General features: G+C 46.0%; 1 protein-coding gene and 2 long non-coding RNA genes across 9 annotated transcripts in view; 1 reads left to right on the forward strand and 2 right to left on the reverse strand.

Moving 5' to 3' along the window:
- Window positions 1–299: 299 nt before the first annotated feature.
- LOC127931516 (uncharacterized) lies at window positions 300–1,321 on the reverse strand. 4 transcript variants are annotated; one of them, XR_008141532.1, is made up of 4 exons: window positions 1,230–1,321; window positions 874–997; window positions 621–688; window positions 300–417 (listed from the first exon to the last, which is right to left on the reverse strand). It is a non-coding gene; the product is annotated as an uncharacterized LOC127931516 (long non-coding RNA). The 4 variants fall into 4 exon arrangements; XR_008141531.1 differs by having other exon boundaries at window positions 300–449; XR_008141533.1 differs by lacking the exon at window positions 1,230–1,321 and adding an exon at window positions 1,054–1,131 and having other exon boundaries at window positions 300–449.
- A 535-nt stretch (window positions 1,322–1,856) lies between these two features.
- blk (BLK proto-oncogene, Src family tyrosine kinase) overlaps window positions 1,857–26,641 on the reverse strand; it is a 40,603-nt gene continuing 15,818 nt past the window's right edge. For all 4 annotated transcript variants that reach the window (XM_052524586.1, XM_052524585.1, XM_052524587.1 and 1 more), the window contains 2 exons: window positions 3,741–3,872; window positions 1,857–3,005 (listed from right to left, as the gene is read on the reverse strand). In XM_052524586.1, coding sequence (XP_052380546.1) covers window positions 2,803–3,005; window positions 3,741–3,872 — 335 coding nt within the window. In that variant the 3' untranslated portion in view covers window positions 1,857–2,802. The remainder of the gene's footprint in view (window positions 3,006–3,740; window positions 3,873–26,641) is intronic.
- Window positions 4,001–5,549, forward strand: LOC127931517 (uncharacterized). Its single transcript, XR_008141534.1, has 3 exons — window positions 4,001–4,538; window positions 5,030–5,198; window positions 5,291–5,549. It is a non-coding gene; the product is annotated as an uncharacterized LOC127931517 (long non-coding RNA).

Here is a 26,641-nt window from a genome sequence, read left to right on the forward strand (position 1 = left end):
GGCTATGTTGATTTACTGTATTTTAAACACTAGGCTACAATGTTGGTTTACTGTATTTTAAACCACTAGGCTACCTGCCTCCTACATTGCTAGGCTAAGACTCACCTGCCTTCTGAAACACTCTAACCACTAGGCTACCTGCCTCCTCTACACTCTAACCACTAGGCTACCTGCCTCCTCTACACTCTAACCACTAGGCTACCTGCCTCCTCTACACTCTAACCACTAGGCTACCTCTACACTCTAACCACTAGGCTACCTACCTCCCTCTACACTCTAACCACTAGGCTAACCTCCTCTACACTCTAACCACTAGGCTACCTACCTCCTCTACACTCTAACCACTAGGCTACCTGCCTCCTCTACACTCTAACCACTAGGCTACCTACCTCCTCTACACTCTAACCACTAGGCTACCTACCTCCTCTACACTCTAACCACTAGGCTACCTACCTCCTCTACACCTGCCTCCTCTACACTCTAACCACTAGGCTACACCTCCTCTACACTCTAACCACTAGGCTACCTACCTCCTCTACCTCTAACCACTAGGCTACCTACCTCCTCTACACTCTAACCACTAGGCTACCTACCTCCCTACACTCTAACCACTAGGCTACCTACCTCCTCTACACTCTAACCACTAGGCTACCTGCCTCCTCTACACTCTAACCACTAGGCTACCTACCTCCTCTACACTCTAACCACTAGGCTAACCACTAGGCTACCTACCTCCTCTACACTCTAACCACTAGGCTACCTACCTCCTCTACACTCTAACCACTAGGCTACCTACCTCCTCTACACTCTAACCAGGCTACCTGCCTCACCTAACCACTAGGCTCTAACTACACTCTAACCACTAGGCTACACCTCCTCTACACTCTAACCACTAGGCTACCTACCTCCTCTACACTCTAACCACTAGGCTACCTACCTCCTCTACACTCTAACCACTAGGCTACCTACCTCCTCTACACTCTAACCACTAGGCTACCTACCTCCTCTACACTCTAACCACTAGGCTACACTACACTCTAACCACTAGGCTACCTACCTCCTCTACACTCTAACCACTAGGCTACCTACCTCCTCTACACTCTAACCACTAGGCTACCTACCTCCTCTACACTCTAACCACTCTACACTCTAACCACTAGGCTACCTACCTCCTCTACACTCTAACCACTAGGCTACCTGCCTCCTCTACACTCTAACCACTAGGCTACCTGCCTCCTCTACACTCTAACCACTAGGCTACCTACCTCCTCTACACTCTAACCACTAGGCTACCTACCTCCTCTACACTCTAACCACTAGGCTACCCTGCCACTCTAACCACTAGGCTACCTGCCTCCTCTACACTCTAACCACTAGGCTACCTACCGTCCCTACACTCTAACCACTAGGCTACCTACCTCCTCTACACTCTAACCACTAGGCTACCCAAAGAGTTGTATGATGGGAGTATCCATAAGTAATGACTTTGTTTTTGTAATTGAAAAGAGGGGAAAGGGGAGAGTTTTATTTCAACACTGAGTTTCTAGGTCTAGAGCTTCTAGGTCTAGAGTTTCTAGGTCTAGAGTTTCTAGGTCTAGAGTTTCTAGGTCTAGCCATGGAGAAACGAGCATCTTAATTAACACATAAACATTGATGTTGAGGTCACAATCTAACAACCATCCCCATTGTAACAATGTCCCCAGTAAGATCCTACCCATCTATCATCCTACAGTGCTATTTTAATCAGCTCGTCAATATTTACCACAGTAGGCACAAATAGTCATTTTACCATGTGGGGACTTTACCGTAAGCTCATGTCATATGGTTCTCAAAATTCACTCGAAATGCAGCATCAATTAAATTACCAATAATATACATCTTTATTGATCAAATGTCATAATTCGGGGGCCCTATAGCGTTGTATGCACATTAAAATGACTGTTTAAAGCAGCAGAGGAGGGCAGACATGTAGATGTGTTCTGTTGGGTTCTCTCTTGTGGAAGCCTTTTTTTCCTCGAGGAACCAAGGAGAAAGAGTAGTATGTAGGCAAGTCTATGAGGATGAAGGCAAAGTCCGTGAGGTCCTGTCCCGACCGTGCCCATACCATAACCAAAACCATGCCAAAACACCGTTGCACCCCAACCCACCCCACCCAACCCAACCCACCCACCTGTCTCAGGATCAGTTTGTGTCTCTATCGGGTCTCACATCGTCATCTTGATCAATCCTTTGGCCTCTCGTTTTGTCTCGTTTCATCGGTCTGTTTAAATCCATGTCTCTTTCTATGGCTATGCCACAAGTCCCCAACAGACAAGGACCGACGTAAATAAGTGCAGTCAGATGCAGGAGTCTCTTTCTACTTCAAACTCTGTGAGATTTCCATTGCCGTCCTCTTGTATTAATGAACCAGTCTCAGGGCTGAATCGCGGACTGTGCTGTGAAAAAGTCCTTGTACTCTTTTCACACTACTGTGCCGACTCCGAAACAAACTTTTCTGGCTTTGATACTTTCCTATCTTTTCACATGGTCCTTTTTTAGCTTTGGTTCCAGGCAGCAACTATAGTAGATCTGTGTTGAGTAAACATGGGCCAACCAGGCCAATCTCACGACATCATGGCTTGGTTAAATCAGGGATGCATCTCGTACTATGGACATGTAAGGATGTAGAGATGAAATTTCCATGTGTTCCTCGAGCGTTACACCAATAACTTTTAAAACGTTGACATTTGTCCTGGGGGTGGGGGTGGGGGTGGGGGGGGGTGGCTTTGACAAAAGCATTGAATGATGACTCTGAGTTCACAGTCAGACCTGCATCTCATATTGTCCCTCAGTGGCGATGAAGAAGTCATTGAGAGTTTCCTGCAGGTGTTCGAAGGTGGGCCGTTCCTCTGGTCTCTCCTTCCAGCAGGTCATCATGAGGTCATATAGTTCCTCAGGACAACCCTCCGGACAGGGCATCCTGTAACACCTGTCCAGGTTACGAATCACATCAGGGTTCGTCATACCTGGGGAGGGAGGGAGGGAGGGAGGGAGGGGGGAGGTGTTAAGAGAGAGAAAGGATATTCCTGGTGCCCAGGTCTGGTGGTGTTGCTGATGGCTGTCTGTGGTTTGGGCCCTGTCTCAGCCACTACTGTCTGTGGTTTGGGCCCTGTCTCAGCCATTCCTGTCTGTGGTTTGGGCCCTGTCTCAGCCATTCCTGTCTGTGGTTTGGGCCCTGTCTCAGCCATTCCTGTCTGTGGTTTGGGCCCTGTCTCAGCCATTCCTGTCTGTGGTTTGGGCCCTGTCTCAGCCATTCCTGTCTGTGGTTTGGGCCCTGTCTCAGCCATTCCTGTCTGTGGTTTGGGCCCTGTCTCAGCCATTCCTGTCTGTGGTTTGTGCCCTGTCTCAGCCACTACTGTCTGTGGTTTGGGCCATATCTCAGCCACTACTGTCTGTGGTTTGGGCCCTGTCTCAGCCACTACTGTCTGTGGTTTGGGCCCTGTCTCAGCCACTACTGTCTGTGGTTTGGGCCCTGTCTCAGCCATTCCTGTCTGTGGTTTGGGCCCTGTCTCAGCCACTATTGTCTGTGGTTTGGGCCCTGTCTCAGCCACTACTGTCTGTGGTTTGGGCCCTGTCTCAGCCACTACTGTCTGTGGTTTGGGCCCTGTCTCAGCCATTCCTGTCTGTGGTTTGGGCCCTGTCTCAGCCACTACTGTCTGTGGTTTGGGCCCTGTCTCTACTCTTCCTGTCTGTGCGTTTACCTGGATAGGGAATTCTTCCATAGGTAACTATCTCAGTCAGCAGGATGCCGAAAGACCACACGTCTGACTTTATACTGAACGTTCCAAAGTTGATGGCCTCCGGAGCTGTCCACTTAATGGGAAACTTAGCACCTGGTGAGAGAGAGAGAGAGAGAGAGAGAGAGAGAGAGAGAGAGAGAGAGAGAGAGAGAGAGAGAGAGAGAGAGATGTTTTTTTAATGTGTTGTGTTAAATGAATTATCAATCCATATCGCAAGCCATAATGTTTTATTCTCACTGAGGAAAAATATACTTATCTAGAACGGAACCACAGATAAATGTCATAGCAACAGCAATTAATTTAGTTTCGAGATGAGCAAAGGGGTACATTACAAAGCAGGAGAGATTAGATAGCCAGCTAACTTGCCTAAATATTGTGAAATAACTTTTTTATTTGGGGGGAAATATAAACTTGAAATGGGTATGGTCTAATTCAGTCAACAACCAAAAACACATATCTAATTCTAGATGTCTTAATGAATCAGAACAGCGATAGTTATATCTGGTTGCTTATTGATGTCAGCTGAATATCTCATCCTGAGTATAACCTCTCGGTCACGGACTACGTAGTGAAGGACAACGCAGTCGCAGATAACTGCTGTCACAGACAACGCAGTGAAGGACAACGCAGACACAGATAAATGCTGTCACGGACTACGCAGTGAAGGACAACGAAGACACAGATAAATGCTGTCACAGACAACGCAGACACAGATAAATGCTGTCACGGACTACGCAGTGAAGGACAACGCAGTCACAGGTAAATGCTGTCACAGACAACGCAGTCACGGACAACGCAGACACAGATAAATGCTGTCACAGACAACGCAGTCACGGATAAATGCTGTCACAGACTACGCAGTGAAGGACAACGCAGACACAGATAAATGCTGTCACAGACTACGCAGTGAAGGACAACGCAGACACAGATAAATGCTGTCACAGACTACGCAGTGAAGGACAACGCAGACACAGATAAATGCTGTCACGGACAATGCAGTCACGGACAACGCAGACACAGATAAATGCTGTCACAGACAACGCAGTCACGGATAAATGCTGTCACAGACTACGCAGTGAAGGACAACGCAGACACAGATAAATGCAGTCACGGACAACGCAGTCACAGATAAATGCTGTCACAGACAACGCAGTCACGGATAAATGCTGTCACAGACTACGCAGTGAAGGACAACGCAGTCACGGACAACGCAGACACAGACAATGCAGTCACGGACAACGCAGTCACAGATAAATGCTGTCACAGACAACGCAGTCACGGATAAATGCTGTCACAGACAACGCAGTGAAGGACAACGCAGACACAGGTAAATGCTGTCACGGACTATGCAGTGAAGGACAACGCAGACACAGATAAATGCTGTCACGGACTACGCAGTGAAGGACAACGCAGACACAGGTAAATGCTGTCACGGACTACGCAGTGAAGGACAACACAGACACAGGTAAATGCTGTCAGAGACAATGCAGTCACGGACAACGCAGACACAGATAAATGCTGTCACAGACAACGCAGTCACGGATAAATGCTGTCACAGACTACGCAGTGAAGGACAACGCAGACACAGATAAATGCTGTCACGGACTACGCAGTGAAGGACAACGCAGACACAGGTAAATGCTGTCACAGACAACTCACTCATGGTAAATGCTGCATATGTCGGCCTTAACCGAAAATGTTCTTAAATGGCACATTGTTGACAAAGTGCAATTGGATTGAATCCCAGCCATTTTTATCAACTAAGATATCACCTATCCACCGCTAAACATGTTACTGTCCACCGCTAAACATGTTACTGTCCACCACTAAACATGTTACTGTCCACCGCTAAACATGTTACTGTCCACCGCTAGACATGTTATGTCCACCACTAGACATGTTACTGTCCACCACTAGACATGTTACTGTCCACCACTAAACATGTTACTGTCCACCGCTAAACATGTTACTATCCACCGCTAAACATGTTACTGTCCACCACTATACATGTTACTGTCCACCACTAGACATGTTACTGTCCACCGCTAAACATGTTACTGTCCACCGCTAAACATGTTACTGTCCACCACTAGACATGTTACTGTCCACCACTAGACATGTTACTGTCCACCACTAGACATGTTACTGTCCACCGCTAAACATGTTACTGTCCACCGCTAAACATGTTACTGTCCAACACTATACATGTTACTGTCCACCACTAAACATGTTACTGTCCACCGCTAAACATGTTACTATCCACCGCTAAACATGTTACTGTCCACCACTATACATGTTACTGTCCACCACTAGACATGTTACTGTCCACCGCTAAACATGTTACTGTCCACCGCTAAACATGTTACTGTCCACCACTAGACATGTTACTGTCCACCACTAGACATGTTACTGTCCACCACTAGACATGTTACTGTCCACCGCTAAACATGTTACTGTCCACCGCTAAACATGTTACTGTCCAACACTATACATGTTATTGTCCACCACTAGACATGTTACTGTCCACCAGTAGACATGTTACTGTCCACCACTAGACATGTTACTGTCCACCACTAGACATGTTACTGTCCACCACTAGACATGTTACTGTAAATGCCACTGGACATGTTACTGTCCACAACTAGACTATACATGTTGCTGTCCACCTACGCTGAGAAACATGTTACTGTCCACCACTATACATGCACTGTCCACCACTAGACATGTTACTGTCCACCGCTAAACATGTTACTGTCCACCGCTAGACATGTTACTGTCCACCACTAGACATGTTACTGTCCACCACTAGACATGTTACTGTCCACCACTAGACATGTTACTGTCCACCGCTAAACATGTTACTGTCCACCACTAGACATGTTACTGTCCACCACTAGACATGTTACTGTCCACCGCTAAACATGTTACTGTCCACCACTAGACTATACATGTTACAGTCCACCGCTAAACATGTTACTGTCCACCGCTAAACATGTTACTGTCCACCGCTAAACATGTTACTGTCCACCACTAGACATGTTAATGTCCACCACTAGACATGTTACTGTCCACCGCTAAACATGTTACTGTCCACCACTAGACATGTTACTGTCCACCGCTAAACATGTTACTGTCCACCACTAGACATGTTACTGTCCACCACTATACATGTTACTGTCCACCACTAGACATGTTACTGTCCACCACTAGACATGTTACTGTCCACCGCTAAACATGTTACTGTCCACCACTAGACATGTTACTGTCCACCACTAGACATGTTACTGTCCACCACTAGACATGTTACTGTCCACCACTAGACATGTTACTGTCCACCACTAGACATGTTACTGTCCACCACTGGACGTGTTACTGTCCACCGCTGGACGTGTTACTGTCCACCGCTGGACATGTTACTGTCACCGCTAAACGTGTTGCTGTCCGCCACTGGACATGTTGCTGTCCGCCGCTATGCGTGTTACTGTCCGCCACTGGACATGTTACTGTCCACCGCTGGACGTGTTGCTGTCACCCTGGCTAACATGTTACTGTCCACCACTGGACGTGTTGCTGTCACCGCTGGACATGTTACTGTCCACCATGGACTAAACGTGTTGCTGTCCGCCACTGGACATGTTGCTGTCCGCACTGGACATGTTGCTGTCCACTGGACTAAACGTGTTGCTGTCACCACTGGACATGTTACTGTCACCACTGGACATGTTGCTGTCACCACTGGAAACATGTTGCTGTCCGCCGCTATACGTGTTACTGTCCACCACTGGACGTGTTACTGTTCACCACTGGACATGTTGCTGTCACCACTGGACGTGTTGCTGTCACCACTGGACGTGTTGCTGTCCACCACTGGACGTGTTGCTGTCACCACTGGACTATGTTGCTGTGTTCACCTACTAGACGTGTTGCTGTCCACCACTGGACGTGTTACTGATCACCCACTATACGTGTTGCTGTCCACCACTGGACGTGTTGCTGTCCACCACTGGACGTGTTGCTGTCCACCACTATACGTGTTGCTATCACCACTGGACTATGCGTGTTGCTGTTCACCACTGGACTATACGTGTTGCTGTCACCACTGGACTATACATGTTACTGTCCACCACTATACGTGTTACTGTCCACCACTGGACGTGTTGCTGTCCACCACTGGACGTGTTGCTGTCCACCACTGGACTATACATGTTACTGTCCGCCACTATACATGTTGCTGTCACCACTGGACTATACATGTTGCTGTCACCACTATACATGTTACTGACCACCACTGCATGTTGCTGTCCACCACTGGACTATACATGTTGCTGACCACACTATACATGTTAATGTCCACCACTGGACATGTTGCTGTCACCACTATACATGTTGCTGTCCACCACTGGACTATACATGTTGCTGTCCACCACTATACGTGTTGCTGTCACCCTGGACTGGACGTGTTGCTGTCCACCACTGGACATGTTGCTGTCCACCACTGGACGTGTTGCTGTCACCACTGGACTATACATGTTACTGTCCACCACTATACGTGTTGCAATCACCACTATACGTGTTACTGTCCACCACTAGACATGTTGCTGTCCACTGGACTATATACGTGTTGCTGTCCACCACTATACATGTTGCTGTCCGCCACTGGACACGTGTTGCTGTCCACCACTGGACATGTTACTGTCCACCGCTGGAACGTGTTGCTGTCCACCTGGACTATACATGTTGCTGTCCACCGCTGTGTTACTGTCCACCACTGGACATGTTGCTGTCCACCACTGACATGTTACTGTCCACCACTATACGTGTTGCTGTCCACCGCTGGACTATACATGTTGCTGTCCACCACTATACGTGTTGCTGTCCACCCTGGCTATACGTGTTGCTGTCACCGCTGTTACTGTTGCACCACTAAACATGTTGCTGTCACCTGGACTATACATGTTGCTGTCCACCGCTGGAGATGTTACTGTCACCACTATACATGTTGCTGTCCACCACTGGACTATACGTGTTGCTGTCACCACTGGACGTGTTGCTGTCCACCACTATGCGTGTTACTGTCCACTGGACTATACGTGTTGCTGTCCACCACTGGACTATGTTGCTGTCCACCGCTGGACTACGTGTTGCTGTCCACCACTGGACATGCGTGTTGCTGTCACCACTGGACTATACATGTTACTGTCCACCACTGGACTATGTTGCTGTCCACCACTGGATACGTGTTGCTGCCCACCACTATACGTGTTGCTGTCACCGCTGGACTATACGTGTTGCTGTCACCGCTGGACTATACGTGTTGCTGTCCGCCCACTAGACATGTTGCTGTCCACCACTATACATGTTGCTGTCCACCACTGGACTATACGTGTTGCTGTCCACCACTGGACGTGTTGCTGTCCACCACTGGACATGTTACTGTCCACCACTATACATGTTACTGTCCACCACTGGACTATACATGTTGCTGTCCACCACTGGACATGTGCACTGTCACCACTATACATGTTGCTGTCACCACTGGACTATACGTGTTGCTGTCCACCACTGGACGTGTTGCTGTCCACCACTGGACTATACATGTTGCTGTCCACCACTAGACATGTTACTGTCCACCACTATACATGTTGCTGTCCACCACTGGACTATACGTGTTGCTGTCCACCACTGGACTATACGTGTTGCTGTCACCACTATACGTGTTGCTGTCCACCACTATACATGTTGCTGTCCACCACTGGACGTGTTGCTGTCCACCACTGGACATGTTGCTGTCCACCACTATACATGTTGCTGTCCACCACTGGACATGTTGCTGTCCACCACTATACATGTTGCTGTCCACTGGACTATACGTGTTGCTGTCCACCACTATACGTGTTGCTGTCCACCACTATACGTGTTGCTGTCACCACTGGACGTGTTGCTGTCACCACTATACGTGTTACTGTCCACCACTATACATGTTGCTGTCCACCACTGGACATGTTACTGTCCACCACTATACATGTTGCTGTCCACCACTGGACATGTTGCTGACACGTGTTGCTGTCCACCACTGGACTATGCATGTTGCTGTCCACCACTATACGTGTTGCTGTCCACCACTGGACATGTTGCTGTCCACCACTGGACTATACGTGTTGCTGTCCACCGCTGGATACGTGTTGCTGTCCACCACTGGACACGTGTTGCTGTCACCCTGGACTATACGTGTTGCTGTCACCACTATACATGTTGCTGTCACCACTGGACTACGTGTTACTGTCACCACCACTATACGTGTTGCTGTCACCACTGGACTGGACGTGTTGCTGTCACCACTGGACTATACATGTTGCTGTCCACCACTATGCATGTTACTGTCCACCACTATACGTGTTGCTGTCCACCACTATACGTGTTGCTGTCACCACTATACATGTTGCTGTCACCACTGGACTGTCTGATCACCGCTGGAGACGTGTTGCTGTCACCGCTGGACTATGACGTGTTGCTGTCCACCACTATACGTGTTGCTGTCCACCACTGGACATGTTGCTGTGTTGCTGTCCACCACTGGACTATACGTGTTGCTGTCCACCACTAGACGTGTTGCTGTCCACCACTATACATGTTGCTGTCCACCACTGGACTATACGTGTTGCTGTCACCACTGGACTACGTGTTGCTGTCACCACTATACATGTTGCTGTCACCCTGGACTATACGTGTTGCTGTCCACCACTATACATGTTGCTGTCACCACTATACATGTTGCTGTCCCCACTATACATGTTGCTGTCCACCCTGGACTGGACATGTTGCTGTCCACCACTATACATGTTACTGTCACCACTGGACTATACATGTTGCTGTCCACCACTATACATGTTGCTGTCACCACTGGATACATGTTGCTGTCCACCACTGGACTATACGTGTTGCTGTCCACCACTGGACTATACGTGTTGCTGTCATCACCCCTGGACTATGCGTGTTGCTGTCCACCACTATACATGTTGCTGTCCACCACTGGACTATACGTGTTGCTGTCACCACTGGACATGTTGCTGTCCACCACTGGACATGTTGCTGTCCACCACTATACATGTTGCTGTCCACCACTATACCTGTTACTGTCCACCACTATACATGTTGCTGTCCACCACTGGACATGTTGCTGTCACCACCACTATACGTGTTGCTGTCACCACTGGACTATACATGTTGCTGTCCACCACTGGACTATACATGTTACTGTCCACTGGACTATACATGTTACTGTCACCACTGGACTATGTTGCTGTCCACCACTATACATGTTGCTGTCACCCACTATACATGTTACTGTCCACCACTGGACTATACATGTTGCTGCCCACCACTATACATGTTGCTGTCCACCACTATACATGTTACTCACCACCACTGGACTAGATATGTTGCTGTCCACCACTATACATGTTGCTGCCCACTGGACTATACATGTTGCTGTCCACCACTATACATGTTGCTGTCACCGCACTATACGTGTTGCTGTCCACCACTGGACTATACGTGTTGCTGTCCACCACTGGACTATACGTGTTGCTGTCCACCACTATACGTGTTGCTGTCCACCACTACTACATGTTGCTGTCCACCACTATACATGTTGCTGTCCACCACTATACGTGTTGCTGTCCACCACTATACGTGTTGCTGTCCACCACTGGACTATACGTGTTGCTGTCCACCGCTGGACTATACGTGTTGCTGTCACCACTGGACTATACATGTTGCTGTCCACTGGACTGGACGTGTTGCTGTCCCACTGGACTATACGTGTTGCTGTCCACCACTATACATGTTGCTGTCACCTGGACTAGACATGTTGCTGTCCACCACTATACATGTTGCTGTCCGCCACTATACGTGTTGCTGTCCACCCTGGACTATACATGTTACTGTCACCACTATACATGTTACTGTCACCACTATACATGTTGCTGTCCACCGCTGGACTGGTCCCACTGGACGTGTTGCTGTCCACCACTGGACTATACGTGTTACTGTCACCTGGACTATACGTGTTACTGTCCACCACTATGCATGTTGCTGTCCACCACTGGACTGGACGTGTTGCTGTCCACCACTATACATGGACTATCACCACTGTTGCATGTTACTGTCCACCACTAGACGTGTTGCTGTCACCGCTGGACTATACATGTTGCTGTCCACCACTGGACATGTTACTGTCCACCACTATACATGTTGCTGTCCACCACTGGATACATGTTGCTGTCCACTGGACTATACATGTTACTGTCCACCACTATACATGTTGCTGTCACCACTGGACTATACATGTTGCTGTCCACCCTGGACTATACATGTTACTGTCACCACTGGACTATACGTGTTGCTGTCACCACTGGACTATGCATGTTGCTGTCCACCACTGGACTATGTTGCTGTCCACCACTGGACTATACATGTTGCTGTCTGTCACCCGCTGGACTATGCATGTTGCTCCCACCACTGGACTATACGTGTTGCTGTCACCACTGGACATGTTGCTGTCCACCACTGGATACGTGTTGCTGTCCACCACTAGACGTGTTGCTGTCCACCACTGGACTATGCGTGTTGCTGTCCACCACTGGACTATGCATGTTGCTGTCACCACTGGACATATACGTGTTGCTGTCCGCCACTGGACGTGTTGCTGTCACCACTGGACTATACGTGTTGCTGTCCCCACTGGACTATACGTGTTGCTGTCACCACTGGACGTGTTGCTGTCACCACTGGACGTGTTGCTGTCCACCGCTGGACTATACATGTTGCTGTCCACCACTGGACTGTCCACCACTATACGTGTTGCTGTCCACCACTGGACTGTTACGTGTTGCTGTCCACCGTGTTGCTGGACTATACATGTTGCTGTCCACCACTATACGTGTTGCTGCCCACTGGACACTGTTGACTGTACTATACATGACTGTCACCACTATACGTGTTGCTGTCACCGCTGGACTGGACATGTTACTGTCCACCACTATACATGTTGCTGTCACCACTATACGTGTTGCTGTCCACCCACTGGACTACTGACATGTTGCTGTCACCGCTATACGTGTTGCTGCCCACCGCTGGACTATACGTGTTGCTGTCCGCTGGACTATACGTGTTACTGTCACCACTAGACATGTTACTGACCACCACTATACGTGTTGCTGTCCACCACTGGACTAGACGTGTTGCTGTCCACCACTGGACTATGTGTTGCTGTCCACCACTATACATGTTGCTGTCCACCACTATACGTGTTGCTGTCACCACTGGACTATACGTGTTGCTGTCCACCACTGGACTATACGTGTTACTGACCACCACTATACGTGTTGCTGTCCACCACTGGACTATACATGTTACTGTCACCCACTATACGTGTTGCTGTCACCACTGGACTACATGTTGCTGTCACCACCTGGACTATACATGTTACTGACCACCACTATACATGTTGCTGTCACCCTGGACTATACATGTTACTGATCACCCTGGACTATACGTGTTACTGTCCACCACTGGACTATACGTGTTGCTGTCACCACTGGACTATGCGTGTTGCTGTCACCACTGGACTATACGTGTTGCTGTCCACCACTATACATGTTACTGACCACCACTATACATGTTGCTGTCCACCTGGACTATACGTGTTGCTGTCACCACTGGACTGTTGCTGTCCACCACTGGTTGCTGTTTGCTGTCACCACTATACATGTTACTGACCACTGGACTATACATGTTGCTGTCCACCACTATACATGGACTATACATGTTGCTGACCACCACTGGACTATACATGTTGCTGTCCACCACTGGACTATGCGTGTTGCTGTCCACCTGGACTATACGTGTTGCTGTCCACCACTGGACTATGCGTGTTGCTGTCACCACTGGACTACCACCACTGTTGCTGTTCACCCTGGACTATACGTGTTGCTGTCACCACTGGACTATACATGTTGCTGTCCACCACTGGACTATACGTGTTGCTGTCCACCACTGGACTATACATGTTGCTGTCCACCACCATGTTACTGTCCACCACTATACGTGTTGCTGTCCACCACTATACGTGTTGCTGTCCACCACTGGACTATACATGTTACTGTCCACCACTATACGTGTTGCTGTCCACCACTGGACTATACGTGTTGCTGTCCACCACTGGACTATACGTGTTGCTGCCCACCACTATACGTGTTGCTGTCCACCGCTGGACTATACGTGTTGCTGTCCACCACTATACGTGTTGCTGTCACCACTGGACTATACATGTTGCTGTCCACCAATCCACCGCTGGACTATACGTGTTGCTGCCCACCACTATACGTGTTGCTGTCCACCACTGGACTATACGTGTTGCTGTCCACCGCTGGACTATAAATGTTGCTGTCCACCACTGGACTATACATGTTGCTGTCACCACTGGACTATACGTGTTGCTGTCACCCACCGCTGGACTATACGTGTTGCTGTCACCACTGGACTATACATGTTGCTGTCCACCACTATACGTGTTATACTATACGTGTTGCTGTCCACCACTATACATGTTGCTGTCCACCACTGGACTATACATGTTGCTGTCCACCACTATACGTGTTGCTGTCCACCTGTCACCTGTCCACCACTATACATGTTGCTGTCCACCACTGGACTACACGTGTTGCTGTCCACCACTGGACTGGACATGTTGCTGTCCACCACTATGCGTGTTGCTGTCACCACTGACATGTTACTGTCCACCACTGCGTGTTGCTGTCCACCACTGGACTATACGTGTTGCTGTCCACCACTGGACTATACGTGTTGCTGTCACCCTGGACTATACGTGTTGCTGTCACCACTATACATGTTACTGTCCACCACTACATGTTGCTGTCCACCACTGGACTATACGTGTTGCTGTCACCACTATACATGTTACTGACCACCACTATACGTGTTGCTGTCCACCACTATAAATGTTACTGTCACCACTGGACTATACATGTTGCTGTCACCACTGGACTATACATGTTACTGTCCACCACTATAAATGTTGCTGTCCACCACTGGACTATACGTGTTGCTGTCACCACTGGACTATACGTGTTGCTGTCCACCACTATACATGTTGCTGTCCACCACTGGACTATACGTGTTGCTGTCGCCGCTGGACTATACGTGTTGCTGTCCGCCGCTGGACTATACGTGTTGCTGTCCACCACTGGACTATACGTGTTGCTGACCACCCTGGACTATACGTGTTGCTGTCACCACTATACATGTTGCTGTCCACCACTGGATACATGTTGCTGTCCACCACTGGACTATACGTGTTGCTGTCACCACTGGACTATATACGTGTTGCTGTCACCACTATACATGTTGCTGTCACCACTGGACTATACGTGTTGCTGTCCACCACTATACGTGTTGCTGTCCACCCATGTTACTGGACTATACGTGTTGCTGTCCACCACTGGACTATACGTGTTGCTGTCCACCACTAGACGTGTTGCTGTCCACCACTAGACATGTTACTGTCCACCACTATACGTGTTGCTGTCCACCACTGGACTATACATGTTGCTGTCACCGCTGGACTATACATGTTGCTGTCCACCACTGGACTATACGTGTTGCTGTCCACCACTGGACTATACGTGTTGCTGTCCACCACTGGACTATACGTGTTGCTGTCACCGCTGGACTATACGTGTTGCTGTCACCACTGGACTATACGTGTTGCTGTCACCACTGGACTATGCATGTTGCTGTCACCACTGGACTATACGTGTTGCTGTCCACCACTGGACTGTTACTGTGTTGCTGTCCACCACTGGACATGTTACTGTCACCACTACTACATGTTGCTGTCACCCTGGACTATACATGTTGCTGTCCACCACTGGACATGTTGCTGTCACCACTGGACTATACGTGTTGCTGTCCACCACTGGACTATGCTGTCCACCACTGTTGTTGCTGTCCACCACTGGACTATACATGTTGCTGTCCACCACTGGACTATACGTGTTGCTGTCCACCACTGGACTATACGTGTTGCTGTCCACCACTGGACTAGACATGTTGCTGTCCACCACTATACATGTTACTGTCCACCACTGGACTATACGTGTTGCTGTCACCACTGGACTATACATGTTGCTGTCCACCACTATACATGTTGCTGTCCACCACTATACATGTTGCTGTCCACCACTATACATGTTACTGTCCACGCTGGACTATACATGTTGCTGTCACCACTGGACTATACGTGTTGCTGTCACCTGGACTATACGTGTTGCTGACCACCACTGGACTATACATGTTACTGTCACCACCACTATACGTGTTGCTGTCACCACTATACGTGTTGCTGTCCACCACTGGACTATACATGTTTGCTGTCCACCGCTGGACTACATGTTGCTGTCCACCACTATACGTGTTTGCTGTCCACCACTGGACTATACGTGTTGCTGTCACCACTGGACATGTTGCTGTCCACTGGACACTATACATGTTGCTGTCCACCACTGGACTATACGTGTTGCTGTCCACCACTGGACTATACGTGTTGCTGTCCACCACTGGACGTGTTTACTGGTCACCACTATACGTGTTGCTGTCCACCACTGGACTATACGTGTTGCTGTCCACCACTGGACGTGTTACTGTCCACCACTATACATGTTGCTGTCCACCACTATACATGTTACTGTCCTGCCCACTATACGTGTTGCTGTCCACCACTGGACTATACATGTTGCTGTCCACCACTGGACGTGTTGCTGTCCACCACTATACATGTTGCTGTCCACCGCTGGACTACATGTTGCTGTCCACCACTGGACTATACATGTTGCTGTCACCACTGGACTATACGTGTTGCTGTCACCACTGGACTATACGTGTTGCTGTCCACCGCTGGTATACGTGTTACTGTCCACCACTGGACTATACGTGTTGCTGTCCACCGCTGGACTATACGTGTTGCTGTCCGCCACTGACATGACTGTCCACCACTACATGTTACTGTCCACCACTATACATGTTGCTGTCCACCACTGGACTATACATGTTGCTGTCCACCACTGGACGTGTTGCTGTCACCACTATACGTGTTGCTGTCACCACTAGACATGTTACTGTCACCACTGGACTATACGTGTTGCTGTCCACCACTGGACTATACGTGTTACTGTCCACCACTAGACATGTTCCTGTCCACCAGTATACATGTTACTGTCCACCACTGGACTATACATGTTACTGTCCACCACTGGACTATACATGTTGCTGTCCACCACTATACATGTTGCTGTCACCACTATACATGTTACTGTCACAATCACCACTATACATGTTACTGTCCACCACTGGACTATACATGTTACTGCCCACCACTATACATGTTACTGACCACCACTGGACTATACATGTTACTGTCCACCACTGGAGACATGTTACTGTCCACCACTATACATGTTACTGTCCACCACTATACATGTTACTGTCCACCACTGGACTATACATGTTGCTGTCCACCACTGGACTATACATGTTACTGTCCACCACTAGACATGTTACTGTCCACCACTATACATGTTACTGTCACCACTATACATGTTTACTGTCACCACTGGACTATACATGTTACTGTCCACCACTAGACTATACATGTTACTGTCCACCACTATACATGTTACTGACCACCACTAGACTATACATGTTACTGTCCACCGCTAGACATGTTACTGTCCACCACTATACATGTTACTGTCCACCACTATACATGTTACTGTCCACCACTAGACTATACATGTTACTGTCCACCACTAGACTATACATGTTACTGTCCACCACTAGACATGTTACTGTCCACCACTATACATGTTACTGTCCACCACTATACATGTTACTGTCCACCACTATACATGTTACTGTCCACCACTAGACTATACATGTTACTGTCCACCACTATACATGTTACTGCAACCCTTATTACCAGTCCGAGTGAGATCTTTTAGTGACCAAAGAGAGTCAGACACCCGTTTACAACCCCCCCCCCCCTACACCGGACACTGGGATATTTTTTTAAACCAGTGGAAAAGGTGCCTCCTGCTGTCCCTCCAACACCACTTTCAGCAGCATCTGGTCTCCCATCCAGGGACCAACCATGATTTACATACTTATGTAAATGTAATATTTCTGTTTTAATTTTGTCATTATGGGGTATTGTGTGTAGATGGGTGATAAAAGAATGTAATCCATTTTAAATTCAGTCTGTAACACAACAAAATGTGGAATAAATCAAGGAGCATGAATACTTTCTGAGGGCACTGTAGCTGTAAGCTAGTTGTTGATAGCAACTGGCTGACTAATTCAGTGCTAAAGTAACATTAGTAGGTGGTCGGGCTAACCTTAACAGGCTAGTAGGGCTAACGTTAGCAGGCTAGTAGGGCTAACCTTAGCAGGCTGGTAGGGCTAACCTTAACAGACTAGTAGGGCTAACATTAGCAGGCTAGTAGGGCTAACCTTAGCAGGCTGGTAGGGCTAACGTTAGCAGGCTAGTAGGGCTAACGTTAGCAGGCTAGTAGGGCTAACCTTAGCAGGCTGGTAGGGCTAACGTTAGCAGGCTAGTAGGGCTAACCTTAGCAGGCTGGTAGGGCTAACTTTAACAGACTAGTAGGGCTAACGTCCGCAGGCTAGTAGGGCTAACCTTTGCAGGCTGGTAGGGCTAACGTTAGCAGGCTAGTAGGGCTAACCTTTGCAGGCTGGTAGGGCTAACATTAGCAGGCTAGTAGGGCTAACCTTAGCAGGCTGGTAGGGCTAACGTTAACAGGCTAGTAGGGCTAACCTTAGCAGGCTGGTAGGGCTAACTTTAACAGACTAGTAGGGCTAACCTTAGCAGGCTAGTAGGGCTAACCTTTGCAGGCTGGTAGGGCTAACGTTAGCAGGCTGGTAGGGCTAACGTTAGCAGGCTGGTAGGGCTAACGTTAACAGGCTAGTAGGGCTAACCTTAGCAGGCTGGTAGGGCTAACCTTAGCAGGCTAGTCGGGCTAACCTTAACAGGCTAGTAGGGCTAACCTTAGCAGGCTAGTCGGGCTAACCTTAGCAGGCTAGTTTGCTAGAAACCTTACAAGTTGACTTCTTACAATACAATCACGGGGTATTTGCTTGTCAGTTGGCTGAAAACGTAATTAAAACCAGTAATCATGAGTGCAAACGATTTGGTTGAATTTGAAGTTATACATTAAGTTATTCCAGTTGAAGGTTGAGCGCTAAGAACCTTGGCGTGATCCTGGACAACACCCTGTCGTTCTCAACTAACATCAAGGCGGTGGCCCGTTCCTGTAGGTTCATGCTCTACAACATCCGCAGAGTTCGACCCTGCCTCACACAGGAAGCGGCGCAGGTCCTAATCCAGGCACTTGTCATCTCCCGTCTGGATTACTGCAACTCGCTGTTGGCTGGGCTCCCTGCCTGTGCCATTAAACCCCTACAACTCATCCAGAACGCCGCAGCCCGTCTGGTGTTCAACCTTCCCAAGTTCTCTCACGTCACCCCGCTCCTCCGCTCTCTCCACTGGCTTCCAGTTGAAGCTCGCATCCGCTACAAGACCATGGTGCTTGCCTAGGGAGCTGTGAGGGGAACGGCACCTCAGTACCTCCAGGCTCTGATCAGGCCCTACACCCAAACAAGGGCACTGCGTTCATCCACCTCTGGCCTGCTCGACTCCCTACCACTGAGGAAGTACAGTCCCCGCTCAGCCCAGTCAAAACTGTTCGCTGCTCTGGCCCCCCAATGGTGGAACAAACTCCCTCACGACGCCAGGACAGCGGAGTCAATCACCACCTTCCGAAGACACCTGAAACCCCACCTCTTTAAGGAATACCTAGGATAGGATAAGTAATCCTTCTCACCCCCCTTTAAGATTTAGATGCACTATTGTAAAGTGATTGTTCTACTGGATGTCATAAGGTGAATGCACCAATTTGTAAGTCGCTCTGGATAAGAGCGTCTGCTAAATGACTTAAATGTAAATGTTACATTATAGTGAATAGGCTGGCCTGCTGGGTCCTCCATATTACATCACACTACTTCCGACATGACTTTGGCATTCTTCATAATTCTGATTTGGTTTTATGTAATAACTCCAAAAACAGAAACGTGAGGTGTGACTTTGCGTTGGGACTTTTCATTGTGTATACTATAGCCCCTATATATATATATATATACTAATGCAAATCCATATGTTACATGTGGTTATGTTTACTCTACCTACCGTTTAACCCTTACCTTAACTTAATACACCTACCCTTTAACCCTTACCATAACTTAAATTAATACACCTACCCTTTAACCCTTACCTTAATTAACTTAAATGAATACACCTACCCTTTAACCCTTACCTTAATTTAAATGAATACACCTACCCTTTAACCCTTACCTTAACATTTACATTTACATTTACATTTACTTAAATGAATACACCTACCCTTTAACCCTTACCTTAATTTAAATGAATACACCTACCCTTTAACCCTTACCTTAACTTAAATGAATACACCTACCCTTTAACCCTTACCATAACTTAAATTAATACACCTACCCTTTAACCCTTAACTTAATTAACTTAAATTAATACACCTACCCTTTAACCCTTACCTTAATTAACTTAAATGAATACACCTACCCTTTAATCCTTACCTTAACTTAAATTAATACACCTACCCTTTAACCCTTACCTTAACTTAAATTAATACACCTACCATTTAACCCTTACCTTAAATTAATACACCTACCCTTTAACCCTTACCTTATATTAGTACACCTACCCTTTAACCCTTACCTTAACTTAATACACCTACCCTTTAACCCTTACCTTAACTTACATTAATACACCTACCCTTTAACCCTTACCTTAAATTAAATTAATACACCTACCCTTTAACCCTTACCTTAAATTAATACACCTACCCTTTAACCCTTACCTTAAATTAATACACCTACCCTTTAACCCTTACCTTAACTTAATACACCTACCCTTTAACCCTTACCTTAAATTAATACACCAACCCTTTAACCCTTAACTTAAATTAATACACCTACCCTTTAACCCTTACCTTAAATTAATACACCTACCCTTTAACCCTTACCTTAACTTAATACACCTACCCTTTAACCCTTACCTTAAATTAATACACCAACCCTTTAACCCTTAACTTAAATTAATACACCTACCCTTTAACCCTTACCTTAACCATTCGGAATGAGTGCCTAAGCATAACTCTTAACTTAGAAACTTGACGTTTGGAGAAATGGAACGATGCAGGAGCAACAAAAACACTTCGAAAATTGACGTTTGGAGAACGTGGCTGAGCCTCTAATTCTCAAATGATGACTGTGAGCGCTTGTTGGTATGACAGTGAAAAAAAAAACTGCTGTAAAAAATAAAAACGGTTCTATATGAGCTGATGATGGTACCAGATTATTTTTCAGATCAAGTCATAAAGTTTTTTTTTTTTTAAATACTCCTGGTAAAACTCCTGGAATAGGCTGGCAAAACATCACTATTGATTAAGTGATTGATTTATTAATTAATTGATTGATTGATGAATTGATTAATTGATTCATTCATTCATTAATTGATTGATTCATTAATTGATTAATTGATTGCTTAATTGATTCGTTAATTGATTGAATAATTGATTGATTGATTGCAGTGAATCATTTTTGGATTTAAAAAGGCCTAGGTAGTCTAGCCACCCGAAGTGTGAGGGGGTCTATTTAAGGTTCTGAGTCAATAGCTTCGGCTACAGAAACATGACGTCAAGCAGCCCATTGCGGTGAATTCACTTTAAATACACACTTTCTCCCGCCAGTAGCAATTAGCTTTAAATACACACTTTCTCCCGCCAGTAGCAATTAGCTTTAAATACACACTTTCTCCCGCCAGTAGCAATTAGCTTTAAATACACACTTTCTCCCGCCAGTAGCAATTAGCTTTAAATACACACTTTCTCCCGCCAGTAGCAATTAGCTTTAAATACACACTTTCTCCCCCCAGTAGCAATTAGCTTTAAATACACACTTTCTCCCCCCAGTAGCAATTAGCTTTAAATACACACTTTCTCCCGCCAGTAGCAATTAGCTTTAAATACACACTTTCTCCCCCCAGTAGCAATTAGCATTAAATACACACTTTCTCCATCAGTAGCAATTAGCTTTAAATACACAGCCTTTAAATACACACTTTCTCCCGCCAGTAGCAATTAGCTTTAAATACACACTTTCTCCCCCAATAGCAATTAGCTTTAAATACACACTTTCTCCCCCAGTAGCAATTAGCTTTAAATACACACTTTCTCCCCCAGTAGCAATTAGCTTTAAATACACACTTTCTCCCCCAGTAGCAATTAGCTTTAAATACACACTTTCTCCCCCAGTAGCAATTAGCACTTTTAAATACACACTTTCTCCCCCAGTAGCAATTAGCTTTAAATACACACTTTCTCCCGCCAGTAGCAATTAGCTTTAAATACACACTTTCTCCCCCCAGTAGCAATTAGCTTTAAATACACACTTTCTCCCCCCAGTAGCAATTAGCTTTAAATACACACTTTCTCCCCCAGTAGCAATTAGCTTTAAATACACACTTTCTCCCCCAGTAGCAATTAGCTTTTCTCCCCAAATACACTTTCTCCCCAGTAGCAATTAGCTTTAAATACACACTTTCTCCCCCAGTAGCAATTAGCTTTAAATACACACTTTCTCCCGCCAGTAGCAATTAGCTTTAAATACACACTTTCTCCCGCCAGTAGCAATTAGCTTTAAATACACACTTTCTCCCCCCAGTAGCAATTAGCTTTAAATACACACTTTCTCCCGCCAGTAGCAATTAGCTTTAAATACACACTTTCTCCCCCAGTAGCAATTAGCTTTAAATACACACTTTCTCCCAGTGGCAATTAGCTTTAAATACACACTTTCTCCCCCAGTAGCAATTAGCTTTAAATACACACTTTCTCCCCCCAGTAGCAATTAGCTTTAAATACACACTTTCTCCCCCCAGTAGCAATTAGCTTTAAATACACACTTTCTCCCCCAGTAGCAATTAGCTTTAAATACACACTTTCTCCCCCAGTAGCAATTAGCTTTAAATACACACTTTCTCCCCCAGTAGCACATTAGCAATTAGCTTTAAATACACACTTTCTCCCGCCAGTAGCAATTAGCTTTAAATACACACTTTCTCCCCCAGTAGCAATTAGCTTTAAATACACACTTTCTCCCGCCAGTAGCAATTAGCTTTAAATACACACTTTCTCCCCCCAGTAGCAATTAGCTTTAAATACACACTTTCTCCCCCCAGTAGCAATTAGCTTTAAATACACACTTTCTCCCCCAGTAGCAATTAGCTTTAAATACACACTTTCTCCCCCCAGTAGCAATTAGCTTTAAATACACACTTTCTCCCCCAGTAGCTTTAAATACACACTTTCTCCCCAGCAATTAGCTTTAAATACACACTTTCTCCCCCAGTAGCAATTAGCTTTAAATACACACTTTCTCCCCCAGTAGCAATTAGCTTTAAATACACACTTTCTCCCCCAGTAGCAATTAGCTTTAAATACACACTTTCTCCCCCAGTAGCAATTGGCTTTAAATACACACTTTCTCCCCCAGTAGCAATTAGCTTTAAATACACACTTTCTCCCCCAGTAGCAATTAGCTTTAAATACACACTTTCTCCCGCCAGTAGCAATTAGCTTTAAATACACACTTTCTCCCGCCAGTAGCAATTAGCTTTAAATACAGCAATTAGCTTTCTCACTTTCTCCCAGTAGCAATTAGCTTTAAATACACACTTTCTCCCCCAGTAGCAATTAGCTTTAAATACACACTTTCTCCCCCAGTAGCAATTAGCTTTAAATACACACTTTCTCCCCAGTAGCAATTAGCTTTAAATACACACTTTCTCCCCCAGTAGCAATTAGCTTTAAATACACACTTTCTCCCCCAGTAGCAATTAGCTTTAAATACACACTTTCTCCCCCAGTAGCAATTAGCTTTAAATACACACTTTCTCCCGCCAGTAGCAATTAGCTTTAAATACACACTTTCTCCCCCAGTAGCAATTAGCTTTAAATACACACTTTCTCCCCCAGTAGCAATTAGCTTTAAATACACACTTTCTCCCGCCAGTAGCAATTAGCTTTAAATACACACTTTCTCCCCCAGCTTTAAAGCAATTAGCTTTAAATACACACTTTCTCCCCCAGTAGCAATTAGCTTTAAATACACACTTTCTCCCCCAGTAGCAATTAGCTTTAAATACACACTTTCTCCCCCAGTAGCAATTAGCTTTAAATACACACTTTCTCCCCCAGTAGCAATTAGCTTTAAATACACACTTTCTCCCCCAGTAGCAATTAGCTTTAAATACACACTTTCTCCCGCCAGTAGCAATTAGCTTTAAATACACACTTTCTCCCGCCAGTAGCAATTAGCTTTAAATACACACTTTCTCCCCCAGTAGCAATTAGCTTTAAATACACACTTTCTCCCCAGTAGCAATTAGCTTTAAATACACACTTTCTCCCCCAGTAGCAATTAGCTTTAAATACACACTTTCTCCCCCAGTAGCAATTAGCTTTAAATAATTTGAAGCTTTAAATACACACTTTCTCCCCCAGTAGCAATTAGCTTTAAATACACACTTTCCCGCCAGTAGCAATTAGCTTTAAATACACACTTTCTCCCGCCAGTAGCAATTAGCTTTAAATACACACTTTCTCCCCCCAGTAGCAATTAGCTTTAAATACACACTTTCTCCCCCCAGTAGCAATTAGCTTTAAATACACACTTTCTCCCCCCAGTAGCAATTAGCTTTAAATACACACTTTCTCCCCCAGTAGCAATTAGCTTTAAATACACACTTTCTCCCCCAGTAGCAATTAGCTTTAAATACACACTTTCTCCCGCCAGTAGCAATTAGCTTTAAATACACACTTTCTCCCCCAGTAGCAATTAGCTTTAAATACACTTTCTCCCGCCAGTAGCAATTCTTTAAATACACACTTTCTCCCGCCAGTGGCAATTCTTTTCTCCCCCAGTAGCAATTAGCTTTAAATACACACTTTCTCCCCCAGTAGCAATTAGCTTTAAATACACACACTTTCTCCCCCAGTAGCAATTAGCTTTTACCACGTGCAGTGATTTGTATTTTTTGCCTTTATGATAATAATGACGCCTGGTTTTGTCATAATGTTGTACGGTAGACGCACTGTACTGTTATGTTCGTATGAGAGGGTTCATCATTTTGGAGTGATACGTGATGAAGACGTACTGTTATGTTCGTATGAGAGGGTTCATCATTTTGGAGTGATACGTGATGAAGACGTACTGTACTGTTATGTTCGTATGAGAGGGTTCATCATTTTGGAGTGATACGTGATGAAGACGTACTGTTATGTTCGTATGAGAGGGTTCATCATTTTGGAGTGATACGTGATGAAGACGTACTGTTATGTTCGTATGAGAGGGTTCATCATTTTGGAGTGATACGTGATGAAGACGCACTGTACTGTTATGTTCGTGATGAGAGGGTTCATCATTTTGGAGTGATACGTGATGAAGACGCACTGTACTGTTATGTTCGTATGAGAGGGTTCATCATTTTGGAGTGATACGTGATGAAGACGTACTGTTATGTTCGTATGAGAGGGTTCATCATTTTGGAGTGATACGTGATGAAGGACTGTACTGTTATGTTCGTATGAGAGGGTTCATCATTTTGGAGTGATACGTGATGAAGACGCACTGTTATGTTCGTATGAGAGGGTTCATCATTTTGGAGTGATACGTGATGAAGACGTACTGTTATGTTCGTATGAGAGGGTTCATCATTTTGGAGTGATACGTGATGAAGACGTACTGTTATGTTCGAGTATGAGAGGGTTCATCATTTTGGAGTGATACGTGATGAAGACGCACTGTACTGTTATGTTCGTATGAGAGGGTTCATCATTTTGGAGTGATACGTGATGAAGACGCACTGTACTGTTATGTTCGTATGAGAGGGTTCATCATTTTGGAGTGATACGTGATGAAGACGCACTGTACTGTTATGTTCGTATGAGAGGGTTCATCATTTTGGAGTGATACGTGATGAAGACGCACTGTTATGTTCGTATGAGAGGGTTCATCATTTTGGAGTGATACGTGATGAAGACGTACTGTACTGTTATGTTCGTATGAGAGGGTTCATCATTTTGGAGTGATACGTGATGAAGACGCACTGTTATGTTCGTATGAGAGGGTTCATCATTTTGGAGTGATACGTGATGAAGACGTACTGTACTGTTATGTTCGTATGAGAGGGTTCATCATTTTGGAGTGATACGTGATGAAGACGTACTGTTATGTTCGTATGAGAGGGTTCATCATTTTGGAGTGATACGTGATGAAGACGTACTGTTATGTTCGTATGAGAGGGTTCATCATTTTGGAGTGATACGTGATGAAGACGTACTGTTATGTTCGTATGAGAGGGTTCATCATTTTGGAGTGATACGTGATGAAGACGCACTGTACTGTTATGTTCGTATGAGAGGGTTCATCATTTTGGAGTGATACGTGATGAAGACGCACTGTACTGTTATGTTCGTATGAGAGGGTTCCTCATTTTGGAGTGATACGTGATGAAGACGTACTGTTATGTTCGTATGAGAGGGTTCATCATTTTGGAGTGATACGTGATGAAGACGCACTGTACTGTTATGTTCGTATGAGAGGGTTCATCATTT

This window comes from Oncorhynchus keta, chromosome 8, assembly GCF_023373465.1.
Source record: "Oncorhynchus keta strain PuntledgeMale-10-30-2019 chromosome 8, Oket_V2, whole genome shotgun sequence".
NCBI classification, from domain to species: Eukaryota; Metazoa; Chordata; class Actinopteri; order Salmoniformes; family Salmonidae; genus Oncorhynchus; species Oncorhynchus keta.